At 40.6% G+C, this 16,262-nt stretch overlaps 1 protein-coding gene across 2 annotated transcripts in view; it reads left to right on the top strand.

Annotated features, from left to right (window-relative positions):
- Positions 1-16,262, top strand: part of Wdr72 (WD repeat domain 72) — a 215,313-nt gene that overhangs the window by 102,432 nt on the left and 96,619 nt on the right. For both annotated transcript variants that reach the window (XM_008829780.2, XM_008829779.2), the window contains exons 14-17: positions 700-1,514; positions 4,722-4,813; positions 9,617-9,696; positions 13,750-13,942. In XM_008829780.2, coding sequence (XP_008828002.1) covers positions 700-1,514; positions 4,722-4,813; positions 9,617-9,696; positions 13,750-13,942 — 1,180 coding nt within the window. The remainder of the gene's footprint in view (positions 1-699; positions 1,515-4,721; positions 4,814-9,616; positions 9,697-13,749; positions 13,943-16,262) is intronic.

Here is a 16,262-nt window from a genome sequence, read left to right as displayed (position 1 = left end):
ACTAGTGGGAAATAGCAAACAGCAAATAACTATGCTTTTCACATAATGCTATCATAAATACTAAGAAGAAAAATGTACTAAAAAGAATCCAGAGCAACGGGCACAGAGTGTTTTTCTTGTGTGCTCTGTGACTAGAATTGAAAGTCCTGAGTATTTATCAAACATTCTAATGCTGGGGCTGGAGAGATGGCTCAGTGCTTAAGAGCACATACAGCTCTTGCAGAGGTCCTGGGTTCAGTTCCGAGCGTCTATGTTTGGCAGCTCTCAACCACCTGTTAAGTCCAGCACTCAAGGATCTGATGCCCTCTTCTGGCTGCTGCAGACAATACAGGCAAATGAACCTGTGCACACGCAGACATACACATATACACACATGTACACATAAATAAAAATAAGATAAATCTTTTTAAAAAAGATTTCAATCTAGTGTGGTCATTCTCCAGAAATCTAATTCAAATTTACTTAGAGAAGAAAGCAGTGTTATAAGAAAAAAAGCTTACATAGAATAATATATAGAATGTTTAGTTTAAAAGGAAGTTTAGTTTTGTAAATAAAACAAATTGTCACAGCTTGTTCTTTAGCAGAAATTAATAGTACGTGCCCTTAATTGTAACTACATATTTCTTTTTCCATGATAATGACATCACAGAACTGTGATAAATACCAAGAACTCTGACATGCCCATATCTTCCCCTTCAGGTTGCTGACACCACGTCTGTCCTAAGACCTTTTAATATCTTGCCTGTGAAGACAAAATGGAATCACATTGGCTTTCACGTTCTTCTGTTTGATCTGGAAAACCTGGTTGAATTGCTGTTGCCCCTGCCTCCCAGCGATGGTGACCATTCTGGCTCCTTTTATGGAAGTGACATCCTGAGAAGAGCCAGGAGCACAGTGGAGAAGAAGACACTGACCATGAAAAGAAACAAAGCTTCATGCAGTTCTCTGCAGGCTGAGGCACAAGCCAGGTCTGGCGGTGACAGCCTGGGTCACAGGGACAGCACCAACAGATTCACAGAGGACACGGATGGCATTAAAAGACAGAAGAAAGCAAAGAGCCCCCAAAAGATGCATCCTAAGCCACTCAGGAAGATGGACACCAACCTCATCATAGACACTGCCAAGCTGTTTCTCTCTTGCATTTTGCCCTGGGGAGTAGATAAGGAGTTGGACAATCTCTGCTCCAGGCATCTCAATATCGTCAAGCTACAGGGTCCCGTGTCTCTGGGACTTGCTGCAGATCGAGACCTCTTCTCCCTGATGCTGCCTGGCTGGGATGCATGCAGCTCTGAAATGAACAAGTGTGTCAGAGCAAATCTGTTTTCCAGAAAAGTCTTGGACTTGTCAAATAAATACACAGCCACTCTTGCCAACAGAGCTGGAATACCAAGAGGCCTGGGAAACCACTGTGATTCTTTGCAAGAATCAAATACGATACTCTATTTACTGAGCAGGGTATTTATAGTTAATAAGTTAGTTAACATGCCTTTAGAATTGGCCTGTGAAATCGACAGGTAAGATGTGCTGGTGATGCTGATTGTAATGGGGACATTAAGGCCATTATTCTCTGTTTTCAGCAGCCCTGTCTTCCTTCTGATGGGGGCAGGCTTAGATATACAACTATTTTAGTTCAAAACCATTTTTAAAAAAGGTTTTCCATTAAGTCTCTGGGTTGGACACACTTGGCAGTACATCTATATGTTTAAAATTAATTCATTTGGTTTGGGGAGATGACTCAGTGGATAAAGTACCTGCCATGAAAATATGAAGACCTGAAATTGAGTCAGCACATATGAAAGCCAGGTATGGCCGTGTGCCTGTAACCTCAGCCCTGCAGGTGCAGAGGCAGGATTTCTGGAACTGGCTGGCCAGCTAGTCTATCAGAACCGATGTCTCTAGGTTCAGTGAGACATCTTGTCTCAAAAAGTAAGCTGAAGCATGATCAAGGAAGGCACTCAGAGTTGACCTCTACCCCCCATATGCATATGCACACACATGTTGTATGCACCTAGATGCACACACATGAATCGTACATACATATGTACATGAATGAAAGAAAAGTAAAAATTAATTTAATAAACAAATATCCATTATATATATAATATGTAGTAGAAAAATCATAAATCTAGATGCTGAATGAGGGCATAGGGGAATTGATACATATGTATGTAGGTATATACATGTACATACATGCATATGCATCTTGTAATCAGTTTTACATGGTATGAATTAAGTATGAACAAAGAATACATAAGTGCTTGCGATGGTATAACTCATAAGGAAAGGCAAAATTTTTAAATTTCTTTAAAAAAATTTTTATTTATTTTTATTTTATGTGTATGAGTGTTTTGCTTGAATGTATGTAAGTGCACCCCCGTTGTGCAGAGCCCTTGGAGGCCAGAAGAAGACATCGGATCCCCTGGAACTGGAGTTATAGGTGGTTATTAGCTGCCATGTGGCTGCTGGGAATCGAACCTGGGTCCACTGGAAGAACACCCAATGCTCTTAATCTCTGAGCCATCTCTCCAGCCCAAAGTTGAAAATTTCATATCTTGTGACCATGGAGTTTATATTTTCCTATTGAAGTAGAGTGGATTCAGTAAGTCATCGTACAAAGCAGGGTTCAGCAATAAGACAGTTGTTGTTTAATACTGGCTAATCCCTGTGCATTCCCTCTACATAGAGCTTGGATATAAGCTCTCCTGCTCATTGTGTGGTTGAGGATAGGGAGGCTTACCTAAAGGAAGAATTAAACCCACATGTAGCTCAGCTCCTGAGAGGCTGGTGTAAGGCTAAGCTACAGCAGAGCACCTTAAAGCTGTTTGCTTCTCCCCCTTCTGAAACTTAGCAAACGTACATTGATCATTGTGAAGTTATCCAGTTGAATTCAGCTCAACAAATACTTATTAAAATATGCCTGCATCTTATTGCCCACGGAAGAAATGTAAAATAAATTTATGATTTAGGTAAGAACTCATTCAAATGATAAAAGTCATGGCATATAAAACAAATAGGCCTCGGGAGACAGAGGCAGGTGAATCTTTGCGAGAGCGAGGCCAGCTAGGTCCCTATAGTGACTTTCAGGTGGGCTGGGCCTTTGGAGGTCTTGTCAAACAAGCAAAGAAGCAAACAACAAACAGAAAACAAAACAAATAGGAAACACTGAAATAAAATAAAGGACTGAGGAGAAGCGATGAGTGGTGAAGGTGTGGGAGGGAACTAATTGGTGTGAGGTGGTTCCTGGAACTGCTCTGAACAGAGACTGAACTGCAGACTGCATGATGGGAGGTCTGTCATATCTGTGCTTTGGTAAGAGTTCAGTTCGGCAAGTATTTGCCCCAGGCTCTGTGTAATAGAGTTCCTGCTCTGAGTGCGCTTCCAGTGTGTTGGGAGTTCAAACAGATTCCAAGAGCCTAGCACTCCTCTGCATCATGGTGCTTCTATGCCATAGGGTTTTTAATATTCACTTTATTTTTGATAATAATAGGAAAGCCAATTCAGGAGTTTCTATTTCAAATGAACAATTTTCCGTTATTTTCTTTTGTTCATCTTAAATGTCCCAATTTCACCCTACCCACTGTGTACTTAGTTTAAAATTTAAGATAGACTTTTTAAAAAACCACTTTCTTTACTTTCTGTTACTAATAAATCACACAACAACAAAGTATGGTGAAAAAATGTAATCAGTCTCAAGTCTGAAGACCTAGGAGTGATCCCTCGTTCTACCATTACACTGCGTGACTTTAGACTTGCCACTTTGCCTCTCTGAGCTTTACTTTTCTGATTTACAAAGTCAGGTGGGGAATAATTGATCACTAAAATTTCTTCAAATTCTCAAAATCTTGGACTACTAACAAATCTCATCATCCTGATTGTGATCAGACAATCAGAGACTGGGCTATTGCTTGCCAGAGATTTTCATTCAGAGTTCATTCCTAATACAGAGTCCAGGGTAGAAAGGGTGTTTGGGGTACTGGGGAGGTCCTGTGGGAGCTTTCAGGAGCTTTCAGCATGCTTATCACTAAAGGGTCTTAAAAGGTTGCCACAAAATACTCTATTCTTCATAAAAACTGTCTGATAAAACCCCGGGATGCAAGTGTCACACTTAGCGCCTGCTTCTTTAAATCAGTCACTCCAAATTTGATCTTTTGGAGTCTGGATAGCGTGTTTTATTGAGAAATCAAAATAATATGTTATTGGATATGTCATACCAAATCCTTCCAGCAAATTTGTCCATCTCGCCAACACTTTATTGTAGCTGAACAGGCTGAGAAATCACTGTGTTCCTACCAGCTGCGTGTGTAGCTGCCTTGAATTCTAAAGAAACAGCTGGCTGCCTGTGACAGCATCCCTGGCTGCCTCTGAAAACTCCCAGATGGAATCACTGTCCCAGTGAGAATAGGATGGTACCTGGGGAAGTTCTCTGGCAGATGTCAACATTAGGATTCCAACATTGGTTGACACGGTCTGATATCATGTTCTACCACAGTAAGACCTTTACTGCAAATGTGGGTCAGAGTTCATCCTGATGAACAAACATTGTCAGTTCAGTTGGGGTTTAGATTGATGGAGGATCAAAGTAGGGAGGTAAGATATGGGAGATACTGCTAAAAATAACTTGTGTTCAATCCCCAATTTGCCAAGATACACCCATATCTTCAGTTTATTTTTCTCAAAGTATTTTTCAACTTTAATATTCTTTAAATCTTTTTTTCCAACAGATGCTTCAAAATGGAATCAGTACATAATAAGTTTAAATGTTCTGGAAATGATATTTTGAATATATCAAGCTTCTGTGGTTACTTAAGAAATGGTAAGAGAGTTACTGCTACAGATAAGATCTGGTGTATTTTTCTTAAATACAAAATAGTACTTCTATAACTGGATAGCAGTGTTAAATACATTATAAAACACAAGAATTGTACCTAAAAGTCTTGGAAATATCTGGATATTAAAGTCTTGTGTGACTTATTAAAAGTATTGTATCAGTATATTTAAAAAATTTTTATTTTTATTTTTTTGTGTGTATTTTGCTTCCATGGATGTATGTGCACCACATGTGTGCACTTCTCAGGCAGGTCAGAAGAGGGTACCATACCCTGTGGAACTAGAGTTACAGAAGGTTGTGAGATGCCATGTGGGTGCTGGGTCCTCTGCAAGAGCAGCAAGTGGTCTTAACTTCTGAGTATTCTCTCCAATCCTGCATCAAAATATATTTATTACAAAAAAGATGCTATTGGAGTGTTCTATTGCTATTTCAGGAGGCTATATTCACCGAGTACCAATCTTGAACTCTTCCACATGATAGTCTCAGTGTTTAGACTTTCTTTTGATGTCAAATGTCCAATTCGTCTCCCAAGTTTACCTGTTCGTGTCTTCAACGTTCCAGCTGCCACTGTCTCAGTCTGGCTGCTCAGGTCATGCCACATTCACTTTCACTCGCTCCCATATCCCATATCCAATCTTTGAGTCACCCCGTTGGTTCCACATACTCTTGACTGTTTATTCTTCAGCAACATGACACGACAAACAGGTCATGAGACCTCAGCTTTGGCTGTTTCTGTGCCTGGATGAATCCTTCCTTGGATCCATTCTGCTCTGCCCCCTTCCACTCGTCCTCATCCTTCAAGTCTTTCTCAAGTGTCACTTACACACCAAAGATACCCCATGTCCCCCAAGAACTCCTACCCTTTCCTTACTGCACTAATGCTCCATCACTTTTTCCAGTGGTACCTGAGTTTTTCCATTTTAAGGACAGTGTTATTCAGTTAGTCTCAGTTCCTTAACCGATGACCAGAAAGAATTGTGCAATACTTTAGACTAGTATGTGGATGAAATTAACAAGTGAGTAGAACTTAAGGATAAGTACTGAATATAAAAATGTTTGTGAGAAGAATGAAATAGCTGCCCGAGGTTCAAGGTCCAGCTCTGCTGTTTGCTGGTTGTATATCTTGTACGTGTATTTCACGTCTATAAAATCCCTATTTAAAATGAGAATAAGGTTTCAGACTTGATACACATCCTACCTCCAAAGCTGAGCAGTATCTGATCTAGTCATGCTGCATGGTGGCCCTGCCAGGCTATTGTAAAGAATGCTTACAGTACTTTTAGACAGAGTTTACTAATATCTTTTAATTACTCAGTGCTTAATGTTCTGAGAATTACATTAATGGTTTACATATGAAATCTCATTTAATGTAGAAAGAACCTTATACAGTGAATGTATAATAACTTCAGAAAAAACAAGGTTCATCAGATTTAGATAAGTGTTCTTGCTACTTTTTCTATGGCTGTGATAAAACACTGACCAAAAGCAAGTTGGGGAGGAAAGGGTTTATTTCATCTTACACTTCCATGGCACAGTCCATCTTTGAGGAAAGTGAGACAGGAACTTGAGGCAGGAACCTGGTGGCAAGGACTGAACCAGAGCCCATGGAGGAAACTTTACTGGCTGGTTTCCTCCTGGCCTACTCAGCTACTTTTCTCATACATCCCAGACCCACCTGTCCAGGGATGGCACCACCTACAGTGTTTTGGGCCCTCCCACATCAATTAGCAATCAAGACCATGTCTCACAGATATGCCCGCAGAAAATTCCTCACATGTGGTATGTTCTTCCCAGGTACTCTAGCTGTGTCAACTTGACAAAAGCTGGCCATTACAATGACTTACTTAGAGTCCAACTTTGGCTAAGCCGTGCAGGCATTTGCATACAATTTGATTCTGGATTCCTCACCTCCATTTCATTTTTTCCCCTCTCTATTGAATAGCTCTTCACTTAAGACTGGGTTGCCTGCTTTCTTCCTAGATAATAGCTCTTATAAAGGTTATTTACTCAGTTTTCTTTATTTTTTTAATATTTATTTCATTTTTATTTATGTGTGTTGCTAACCTGAGCTCTGGAAGCCCCACCTCCAGTGATTCCAGAAGTGAAGTAGCCTTAGGAGCAAGTGTTACCACTGAACATCTTGCTATTTTGGTGACATTGGTAATAAATAAGATTAAATTAGAGATAGAGAGCACTCAGTGAACAAAATGCTTGCTATTCAAGTACAAGGACCTGAGTTCAAATCCCCAGTACCCAGGCATGACAACACATGCCTGTAACCCTGGTGCTAGGAAAGGGAGACAGGAGGAACCTTGAAGCCTGCTGGCTGCCGGCCTCATCAGGAATATCCCTATGTACAACTGGGACCGCCACACATGTATATACATGTGCACATGAACATACATACACACACCTATGCACACATACATCACATGCGTGTGAGCAAGCACACACTTTAGAGACTAAAAACTTTTTTTCATAATAGAGAGATAAGAGATAAAGGAAAAGATTTACTTCTTGGTATTAATTTTATAAAGGCAAATCCTGAAAAATGAAATTACACCTTGAAGCTCTCTTTTTCAAAGGCTTGAGATGAACCAGTACTCCCTCCTGTGGCAAATAGAGTGACTGAGTGACGCTGGCCAGGCTGGATATTTTCTTCTCATCTTTACCCCCGAAGTTGCAATTAATTCTATGACTTACAGATACTGCCAAGAAAAGTTGGCTTTCACGTCCATCACATATTAAAATTTTAACATCGCATTAAAACATACCATGCCCTGCCTTATGGTGCCAACAAGTGGTTACAGTTGGGACCAAGACTGAACTTTGAAGGTTGAGCCACAAGGTCGACTAGATGAGGGTGGGAGAGAAGGAAGAGATCAAAAGAAAATCTCACTTTCTGTGCTCATGGAAAAATGTGAACTGTGGCTTTGGGATCATAGTGTTCTATCACACTGGTTTGTGCTGTTGCTGGTTATTTCAAATTCCTGTCACAGGCTCCTTCAGAAAACCCATACTAATACTCGAGCATTTCCCATAAATTTCCTTCCATACTCTTAATTCTTCATATTCTTGTTGCATTACACTGGGCTGGAGAGAGCTAGCTCAGCAGTGAGGAGTACTTGTTTCTCTTCTCGAGGAATTGGCTTCGATTCCCAGCAGCCATGTCCAGTAGTTCACAACTACCTGTAACTTCAGCTCCTGGGTCTCTGACACTTCTGGCCTCTGTGGATACCTGCACTTGTCTGTACACACCCTCAGACATATATCTATACACATAATTAAAAATTAAAATTAAATATTTAAAAAATTTCATTATGGGCTGAAGAGGTGGCTCAGTGGTTCAGAGTACTGGCTGCTCTTGCAGAGGACCTGGGTTTGAGTCCCAGCACCCACATGGTGGCTAACAACCATCTGTAACTCCAGTTCCGGGGAATCCAATGCCTTCTTTTGACCTCCTCGGGCACTGCATGAAATGGGTGCACCTACATGCATGCATGCAATATACACATAAAATAAAACAAAAATGATAAAAATTGCATTATATCTAATATAGTTTATCAACCTTTCTATATAGAATTATTCAAACAAAACATATTGGACAAATACTAATATAACTATGCATATGCATTTTATAGACAGTTTGTTTCTATAAAAATGATTCAAACAAAATATGTAGGACAAATTCTAACATATAATATGGTATGTATATAATTTATTTCTGTATAGAATGATTCAGATATACAAATCTCAATAATTGTTGCCAGAATGCCAAATATATGTATGTTAATTTAATTGGTTTTTATTATTTTTATTTTACCTGTATGTATGTAAGTGCAGCCGTGCTGGCAGAAGAGGGTGTCAGATCCCCTGGAACTGGCGTTACATATGGTTGTTAACCACTATGTGGGTGCTGGGACCTAAACCTGGGTCCTCTGCAAGAGCAGCCAGTACTCTTAACCGCTGAAGCATCTCTCCAGCCCCTGATGGGTTAATATTTGTAGACAGCTAGAGCAGCGATTTTACCAAGGTGAAGGCCCCCGCCACGTTTCCTTATCTCACTCTCAGGACCTGAGGCTTAAGTAATATCCTTCACCCATCAGAGAGTCTTAATTCATCAATTTTTTTCATTTAGGTAGTCATATGTACATTTTCAATTAATGAACAGGCACTTATTAAATGCTTTATTGGGCAGGGAACTTCTGGGCACCACATGGATCAATTTAAATTGACCAAGTCCTTCCTTACTCCTAGGACTGTCCACTGGACATTGAGGCAGAAGTAGAAAGGACATTGAGGAGGCCATCTTAGAAGAAATGATGCCTAATGAAGAGTCAGACTAAAGTGTTTGTGCTCTATTTATTGTTCAGAGTGGAAGGGCAGGGTGAGGAAAAGCAAAGGTATTCTTTGACGTTACCTCTGAGAGATACTGACTCGTAGCAAGACCGACCTATAGGAACTTCTGTATGAGAAAGGAACTGAAAAATCCAGTGATTTGTCCTAGGTTGGCAAAAAGGCACAAAGATGGATTTCAAGTGTAACAATAAGTGGGATTTGGCATGAGTTTGTGTTAACGTAATTACCCTGGCCATTTATGAAAACCATCTGAGGTAGTTTTAGGACGTGTTAATGGCTGCCTATTCTCATCCTGGGGCTACATCAGACTCAAGGAAGTTGAACCTGAGCATTGTTATTCGTAAAAAGTGTCTCAGCTGAGGCTAATGTGCAGACAGGCTTGGGGAATGTGTGTGACATTAATAAGAAGTGTGTTCTGTGCATTTCCAGGTAAGAATGAGTGCCACACAACTGAGGCTGACCTGTCGCTTTTGAAGCTAATGTCCTGCTGGAGAGACCAGTCTGTGCAGGTTTGACATAGTCTACATGCCTGGTTTATCAGAGTTTTCTTCTGCGCTAAGTTTCCTTGATTTTCCCACCCCATTCCTGAGAATGCAAGTAGGCAATTTTATTCTGGGCCTGCCAAGATGGCTTTCTAGAACTTTCCTTTCACCAGAGATCAGGCAAACCATGGAGACATCCCATAAGCAAGGGTGTGCCAAGGTGGGAGCAGAGAGGAGGGAGGGGTCATGCTGACAGAGTGGCTCCCTTTCTTACCGGATTCAGTTTGAAGCAGAAGAATTTATTATTTGATTCGCTCTGTGCTGAGATGTGATTCAGCCTTTACTTGGGGAGATTAGAGGCCAGGTTTCCACCCTGCACCTCCCTCATCTGTGATCTCATTTAGAGAGAGCACTTTTTCAGTGTCCAATTGAAGTCCCACTTTTAACTTCTCTTTGAGTCTAAGAAGGTTTCTGGTAGTTTCAAACATTGTACAGTGAATATATAAGTACCAATTAGAAGACTTTGTGTTATAATTTTATTTCCCTACATGAACTTGGTATAAATTTCAAGACATAATTGAAATAACTCCAACTAAAAATGGCTATTCTAGGTTATAGGGAAACCAAGAAAGTTAAGTCAAAACAAGCTCTGGATGTTGACACCATAAAATGAAACACACAGAGCGAAGATAGGAATTGTTTTCCTGACCTCCATGTTTCCACACGGCTGACCACATCCTACCCTCACTTCCATCACTTCCCACCTCCATTCATACCACTTTGCCTTCTTCTTACTTCTGGAATATACAGTTTCCCACAATGTTACTGTAAGGGCTGGAACTCATATTTTCCTCCTTTTCACCAAGGCCTTTGCTCAAAGGGGCCTTATTAGCGAAGTCTCCCTAACCTCCACAACGGCAGTTACTACCAGCCCCCAACCCCACCCCACACCTCCAGTTACTGCCACAGGATCAGCTCTGTTTGCTTTCTGGCAATGGTTTTTGGGTTTTTTGTTTTGTTTTGTTTTAACAGAAATACTACCTGCATTTGACTTGTTTATTGTCTACTTTTCACTGTGTATCAGTTTACTAAGGACGGACACTTGTCCGTCTCACTTAGCCTGCTTACCAGTGGTCTTCAGACTCTAGTGAGTCTGAATTAATGTATCACTAATTGTTAATGATTCATTAATCACTAATTAATGTATCATTGTGTAGTCTTCAACAATCAAAGTAAACACTTATATGTGCCAACTTCACCAGAATATTAGCAGTCACTCACAAAAAGCCTCTCTTATTTGGAAAAGTGAGGTTTGTTTCCCCCAAGTAGCCAAAGAATCCCTGAATGGGGAACATAAGGAAAAAAAATTAACAAAACCTTTGTCCTGAATCTGAAGATCTTTTGTGGCTGTTCCTTTAACTCCCCACTACACTTCCATATGGTTTGGTCCTGTTACTGGAGGGAGGATCCCCACAAGCAAGGATGTAGCACGTGGGAGCAGTGAGATGGTTCAGCTGGGGAGGTGGGTTGATGCTGGCAGAGGTGACCTCATTTGATGGGGTTTCAGTTTGAAGCAGAAATACTTACTTGGTTTGCAATGTGCCATGACATGAATTGGCCTTTGCTTGGTATTTACTCATATGAAATTTGGAGCCATGTACACTTGAAGGTGCTATGATGCAAAGCCTTGTAAGAAGCATTCAGCAGCCTGGTGACTCCACAGAGTTTGCTACACATTGCTTGGGAAGTCCAGCCCCCCTTCCTTCTTGTCTCTGGAGGAGAGGGTTAGTGTCATTTTGTTTGTTGCTTATAATCTGTCTCATAAATGGAAACTTTCTGGGCTGACTGTAACAGCAGAGGTCCATACATGTACCCATGCTCCAATAGCCAGCCCATAGATTCTTGGGAATGTTTAATCTCAACAGTTAGTTGGATCACATACACTTGAATTTACTTACTTTTTATAGATTTTAGCAGCACTAAGCAGTAACAAAATACTTCTGAGCAATATCCAACTTTAAAAGTTGAATGTTTACATTTAAGAAAGAAAGAATTTGTTAATTTTACAGATGAATTCATCTGTCCACAAATTCTCTTTCTGTTTCTCTCACATAAAAACAACCAGGGGCTGGAGAGATGGCTCAGCAGTTAAGAACACTGGTTTCTCTTACAGAAGACCTGGGTTCAAATCCCAGTACTCACATGGCAGCTAACAACTGTCTGTAACTCCAGTCCCAGGGGATCCGACAGCCTCTTCTGACCTCCGTGGGCATTGCATGACATGGGTGCACTGACCTACATGCAAGCAATACATGCATACACATAAAATAATAAAAATAATAAAAAAATTAAGGGAAAAAAACAGTCAATAAAAATTAACCCTGGATAAGAAGCAGGAGAATGTTGGGTACTATTTTCAGGTTTGGGGAGCCTTCTGTTGTTTTATTTGAATTTTATTATCATGTGCCTGTGGGTGTGACTTATGACACCGGGCCTTGGGAGAAAGTCCTGGTTTTCTGGTAAACACTGGAAAGACCTCAGGGTCAGCAGGAGCTATGGTTAGGAAAATGCTGTCATCACAACCCCACACTGGAACCTGAGTACAGAATGGGATTCTTCTGTGCCTTCATGAATCTGGATGCTATCTTACAGACTGTGACTGTTCTAAGGTTTCAATGGAATACCATAACAGGATTTAGTTTCTAGAATACAGTACTGCATAATAAAAAAAATGTAGTAAAAAGTTTATAGGCTAGAGAGATGGCTCAGTGTGTAAGAGCACAAGCTGCTCTTGAAGAGAACCCAAGTTTGTTTCTCAGCACCGTCATAGCAGATAACAACCATCCCTAACTTCAGTTCTAGGGGATCCAGTGCCATCTTCTCACCCCTGTGGCCATTGCATACATGGGTACACCTAATATATGCAGGCAAAACACTCATACTCATAAAATATATACCAATAGGGATGAGAGATGGTTCAGTGGTTAAGAACACTGGCTGCTTTTGCAGAGGACCTGGGTTTGGTTCTCAGCACCCACATGGCAGCTAGAAGCCATCCATTTCAGAGGATTTGATGCCTTCTTCTAGCATTGCATACATATGTACACTTACATTTATGCAGGCAAAACACTCATACTCATAAAAATAAACTAATAATAATAGTAGCAAGCTTATATCCAGATTTGTAGCTAACTGACCAGCCAATGACTTTCACACCTTATTTTAATTCTCTACATCTCCCTCCTAAAGAAGTACAGTACTTTCCACATCTAACTTTTCAGACAAATTTATTTATATGCATTGGGAAGACAGTTTTATCATCATAGTGCTAAATTCCAGGTAATTATTAAAATCAAAGTTATATAAAACACTAAAATTTTGTCATTTTGCAGAATGTTCTAGTCCTTTTATAATATCTCGACAAAATTTATCTTGCAATACCCATATGCCAAAGGAACTTAAGCTTTGGTAGTTAAAGGCTGGCAATAAATTCTGCTTTCTACAATTTATATGTTTCAGGTGTGCAGAGTAGCATCTATCTAGTGCCTATTGCATACCAGATTCTGTGATAACATTATTGCATGTGTTTAACAGGAAACCATTGTTTCTGGGTGGTATTGACTTTGAATATCGTCTTCACACTGAGTCTATGACGTACACTTAGTTTTAAATTGAGTGTGATTCATTCACTATTCACTTGGGTTTGGTTCCCAGCACCCACATGGTGGCTAACAACCATTCATAACTCCAGTTCCAGGGGCTCTGACTTTCTCTTCTGATCTCCATGGACATTGCATGCATATGGTACACTTATATACGTGTAGGTAAAACACTCATACACATAAAATAACAAACAATAAATCAAATAAATCAAAACAGTCTTTTTTTTCAGTCTTTTTGAGACAGGGTCTCTCTGTAGCCCCAGCTCTCCTGGAACTCACTATGTAGACCAGGCTGGCCTTGAACTCACAGAGATCTGCCTGCCTCTGCCTCCCGAGTGCTGGGATTAAAGGCGTGCGCCACCACGCCAGATTCATAAGGATCTGGAATAATATTATTCATGAAAGACAACTTTTCCAGGTAACTGAAGCAATCCAAGCTGTCCTCTTAGCTGAAGTTCGACAGCACGTGAGGAGTTTGAGAAATATGTCAGTCGATAGTCAGCTGGTCCCCACAGCAGAAAGCATCGGTGAGAATACGAAGATGTCACCCAAGATGGAATGGGTTGAAGAATCAAAGTTACAGTGTGTCAGAAATGCATTGCCTTTGCAAGGTAAGTGCACAGTGTGTCAGCCTGCTCCGTATATAAAATTTTTGTACTACTTAGAATGTTCTAAGAATATAAGTTCAAAGTATATTATTTCTTCATGAGCCAAGCTAAATGCCCCATTTCTGACCTATTCTGTTATGAATTTGTTCATATAATTGTCATGTTTTTAAAGAACATCTAGATTCTATTATAATCATAAATATTTTCTAGAAGGAAAGTTTGTATTATTTATGAGACTGTTTTGAAGTTAAGTGATTACAAATGAAGACAAGGAGCCTGGCATGGTGGCCCATGCTTTTAATCACAGCTCTTGGGAGGCAGAGTCAGGCAGGTCTCTGTGAGTTCAAGGCCAGCCTGGTCTACCGGGTGAGTTCCAGGCCAGCTGGGGCTACAGGGAGACCTTGTCTCAAAAAGACCGAAAAATAAGCAAACAAAAACAAGTAACAAATGAAGACCAGGGTCTGGGGATGCTCTGTCAGTAAAGTACTTGCTGAACAAACAAGTGGACCTGAGTTCAGATCCCAAGAACCCTCACAAATCACCAGGCTCACTGGTTTGTGTCTAATAACCTCAGTGCTGGGTGGAGGATGGTAGAGTAACAGCAATGGCAATACCCTGTATTATTGAGGAGGGGATTTCTGGGATACCCCTGACTAGTAACTTGAAGATAGGTGTCCCACATCTGGTACTGGGCTGTTTATTTGACAACCTATGACTTTGGGGAAGAACATTATCCCCTAACTACAATTGAGCTCATATATATGAAGCCTATAAAATTTTAGTTTTCATGTGTTTTTTTTTTCAAATAACTTTAGTGTTAGCTCTGTCCCCAACCCCTTCTCCACTCTACCTTCCCATCCCTTCTCCCACTTAAACCCCTGTTGCTGTTTTTCCCTTTCCTGTTTCACGTGTGTTCTATTATCACCCCATACTTAAGGTCTTTCTTTCCAACCTCCCCACCAACTATCCAATTCTAGTTTCCGGATTCTAAAGGTGCTCCAATTTATCTACACAAATCTACAGATTTGGTGCTAAATCTGCATATGAGTGAGAACACACAGCGTTTCTTTTTCTGGGTCTCGTTACATCACCCAGTATAATGTTTTCCAGTTCCATTCATTTACCTGTGAATTTCATAATTTCGTTTTTCTTTATAGCTGAATAAAATTTCGTTGTGTACAGAATAGGTATTACATTTTCATATCCATTAACTGGTTTATGGACATTTAGGCTGTTTCCACGTGCTGGTATTGTGAACAGGGCTGCTGTGGACATGGGGATTTATTTTAAATTATGTGGATGTGTGTTTCTGGGGGTACATACATGTGAGTGCAGGCACATACACCAGCCAAAAGAGAGTGTTGGATCCCTTGGAACTGGAGTTATAGGCAGTTGCGAGTCACCTGATGTGGGTGCCGGGAACCCTACTTGAGTCCTCTGCAAGAGCAGCAAGGAATGTTAGCCACTGAGCTAGCTCTCCAGCCTGTCTTCTCATTATTTTTATGATTAATCAGAAAGTATTATTTGGTGAGAGAGGAACCAACAACAATAAAAACAGGTGGATTATTTTCTTAATGCCAAGACAGAATGTGATTGTGCAAATTTCAATAACATGATTTGACAAAGATAGATGGCTCTTTCAAGTCATTAGTTTTGTAGTTTGACAGAAAACAATTTAATCATCTGGTAAATATACCTCTGTAAAGGAACTCATTTTTATATTATATAATCGTAGCTGCTTTACTAGTTTTCAAGTAAGTAGAAACACTCTTTTACCCTTAATTTTCAGCAAATACATTTGAATTCTCTCTCTCTGTGTGTGTGTGTGTGTGTGTGTGTGTGTGTGTGTGTGTATGTGTGTGTGTGTGTGTGTGTATGTGTGTGTGTGTATGTGTGTGTGTGCGTGCTTGCATGTAAAGGCCAGAGGACAACCTTGGGTACCATTCCTCAGGCACCTGTCCACCTTCCTAGTTCTTGAGACAAAGTCTCTTACTGGCCTGGCACTAGCTAAGTAAGCCATGCTGAAGGGCCGGGGAGCCCCAGGGATCCACCTGGCTCTGCCTCCTCAATGCTGGCATCTCAAGCCTGAACCACCATGCTTGACTTTTTTACTTGAGTGTTGGGAATTAAACCCAACTCCTCATGCTTGACAGGCAAGCACTTTATGAGCTGAGCTGTCTCTCCAGCCCATGTATTGGAGTTCTTGATTCCTATGCCTAGCCACTGAGCATAATGGGCAGTTTCTTCCAGTTGGGCTGAGAGCCAAGGCCAAGGTGTGAGCACTCCTGCAGGTGGTATGTGTAAGACTTCTCCTGAGCCTTGT

The sequence above is a fragment of the Nannospalax galili genome, unplaced genomic scaffold (genome assembly GCF_000622305.1).
Source record: "Nannospalax galili isolate Female #2095 unplaced genomic scaffold, S.galili_v1.0 scaffold213, whole genome shotgun sequence".
Taxonomy (NCBI): domain Eukaryota; kingdom Metazoa; phylum Chordata; class Mammalia; order Rodentia; family Spalacidae; genus Nannospalax; species Nannospalax galili.
This window is presented reverse-complemented; position numbering and strand designations above follow the sequence as displayed.